This window comes from Salmo trutta, chromosome 28, assembly GCF_901001165.1.
Source record: "Salmo trutta chromosome 28, fSalTru1.1, whole genome shotgun sequence".
Taxonomy (NCBI): domain Eukaryota; kingdom Metazoa; phylum Chordata; class Actinopteri; order Salmoniformes; family Salmonidae; genus Salmo; species Salmo trutta.
The window spans coordinates 43,471,602-43,474,181 of NC_042984.1; the positions used below are offsets into that span (position 1 = coordinate 43,471,602).

The 2,580-nt window shown below is 49.1% G+C and overlaps 1 protein-coding gene across 1 annotated transcript; it reads right to left on the minus strand.

Moving 5' to 3' along the window:
* Positions 1–1,175: 1,175 nt before the first annotated feature.
* On the minus strand, positions 1,176–2,580 carry LOC115166393 (amphoterin-induced protein 3-like). Its single transcript, XM_029720298.1, has 2 exons — positions 2,002–2,580; positions 1,176–1,913 (listed from the first exon to the last, which is right to left on the minus strand). Exons 1-2 carry the CDS (start codon positions 2,578–2,580, stop codon positions 1,176–1,178), a joined length of 1,317 nt encoding a protein of 438 aa, XP_029576158.1.

Sequence of the window (2,580 nt, forward strand, 5' to 3'; positions counted from 1 at the left end):
TACATCAGGATCAGGAGTTTGTATAGAGTACCTAAATGATTTATATCAATGTGGTTACATTAACTGTACAGAATTAATAAGGTTAATGAAACAACAAAATATAGTGAACTTTATCCAACTATCTTCTAGCTGTAATCTACTTAATTTCACTTGATATAAAACCACTTACATTTACATTTTAGTCATTTAGCAGACACTCTTATCCAAAGTGACTTACAGTAGTGAATACATACATTTCATGCATTTTTATTTTGTACTGGCCTCCCGTGGGAATTGAACCCACAACCCTGGCGTTGCAAACACCATGCTCTACCAACTGAGCCACAGGGAAGCATCAACAGTTACCATTTGCTTTAGATACATCGACATCTACCTGTAATCACACTTAACTATAATCCCATGAAAATCATTTCAATTCCAAACACACTCTATTGCTCTATCAGCTTTCGTGGAAGTTGGCCAAGTTCAAAATATATCTCCCAATAGGAATCCTCTTCGCTGTTGCTCAATTCTGTTCCACCCCTTTCACACATGTGTCCACTCAAACACCCCCATTTATGGATTTTAAATGAATTGAATTAACTAATGTTGACAAATTTGAGAAAAAACTAATGTTAGTGGAAATCTGTCTGCAATCTGCCCATCCTTACACCAATGTATGGCTTTTAAATTTGTGAAGGGAGTAGAATGAGTCCACACAGAAGGGGAGTTCATGTTTCTGAGAATAGGAGAATTTACTGTATTAACTGAGAGCAGATAAAAATGGCTCCAGTGCCACAGCTTCATAGTCCAGACTCTTTAGTGTGCCACTGGAATGTTGGCTGAATTCAATCAACTTTGCTCCAACCCTCCCCAATAACATGGGAAATACTATACTGTCTAATCCAGCAAAACTCAATGCCTGATCTTCAATGAAGCAAAGAGGAGAGGAAACAGGAGGAACATTAGTAAGAGCCCTTGTACAGTCCTGTGAGGAGCTCTCTTTCACTCTCTTCATGGCTCAGCGATTATTCCCAAGGATAGTCCGGTTAGATGAAGCCTTCCACGAGACAAAGAGGAGAGGAACGAGGATGTAATTACAGTCTTCCATTAGAACCACCTGTTATATGTATGTTGTCAGTTAGGGGCTCAATTGTCAAAGTGCTATTTGTCAGCGGCAGGTTCTCATAGTTTAACTAGGTGAGTCCGCTGGTGTCCCACTCCCACTGCAGTGTGGACCGCTCCGTGGCAAGAGCCACCCTCAGGCCCCCGTTCTGATCCTCCAGCATGGGCTCTATGAACACCACGTGCTTGTTGCTCAGTGTGGGGGAGAAGATGGAGGCCAGGGTGCCCGGGTTGTAGGCCGGGATGGGGATGGCCTGGGGCTGCTTACAGCACCCACACCGGCAGGGTGTCAGGTAGAGGTACATGAGTATGACAACCAGGGAGACCACACAGCCCAGCAAGGTGGTGTAGCCTGTGCTGAAGGAGTAAGGCATGGCACTGACCACGGTGACATTCACCTCCCTAGTTGCGTTCAGCATGTGTTTGTTGTCCCGGGTCATGCATACATAGACTCCCGTGTCGTTCACCCTGGCTGCTGGGATCTCCAAAGTCCCGTTAGGGAACACGTTGATGAGGGTGTCATTGAAGCTTGTCCATGTCAGGTGCTCCTGATTTGGTGAGACCCACATGTATGACAGCTCTTTACCTCGATGGGAGGTTTGGCAGTCCAGTTGCACCCTCTCCCCCTCGTACACTATGAGGTTGGAGATGAGAACAGCCACAGGCAGTGAGACCACCTTCCCCACCGTACAGTTCTGGAAGTAGCGGGAGTGCTGGAGGATCTGTACTGAGGCGCGGGGCTCGCGGGGCTCGCCGTAGATCAGACAGGTGTTCTCTTCTGTAAACTCCCGGACTGAGTCAAAACCCCTCTGCTCCCAGTGCCAGAACACACTCACACACCAGTGAGTTGTTATGGAGGTACAGTCCCTTCTGCACTGACCCCGGTAGTGCCTTCACATCCTCCCAGGGTAGTGTGGTCATACGGTTGGAGGACAGGTCTAGCATGGTGAGAAACGGATGACTGTGGTCCTGTATGGAAAAGAAAGGGAATTCTGTAATTTGGTTGAGGCTGAAGTAAACCTTCCTGAGGCTGCTCAGACCGCTCAGCATCCCACCCTCCACGTGGGTGATACGGTTGTTGTAGAGCAGCAGCTCCTCCAGCCTCCACAGACCCTGCAGGCAGTGCTGCTCCATCACCTGCAGCCTGTTGGAGGACAGGTCCAGGTGGCGGAGGCTGGAGGCATTGTGGAAGACCCCATGGCCTATGGTGGAGAGCTGATTATTGGCCAGGCGGAGGGTGTCCAGTCTGGGCAGGCTGGAGAAGCTGCCTGGGCCAATCCAACCCAGCCGGTTGTAGCTGAGGTCCAGGGTGGCAGTGGTATGATGCAGGAGGAGGGGAAGTCTGGTGAGGCCCTGGGAGCCACAGCTCAGTGTGTCCGAGGTACAGAGACAGATGGAGGGATATGTCCCATCGGTGGAGTGTAGCAGGAGACACAGCAGCACCACAGTGGTAACTGGAGGGAAGAGAGAGGTCAT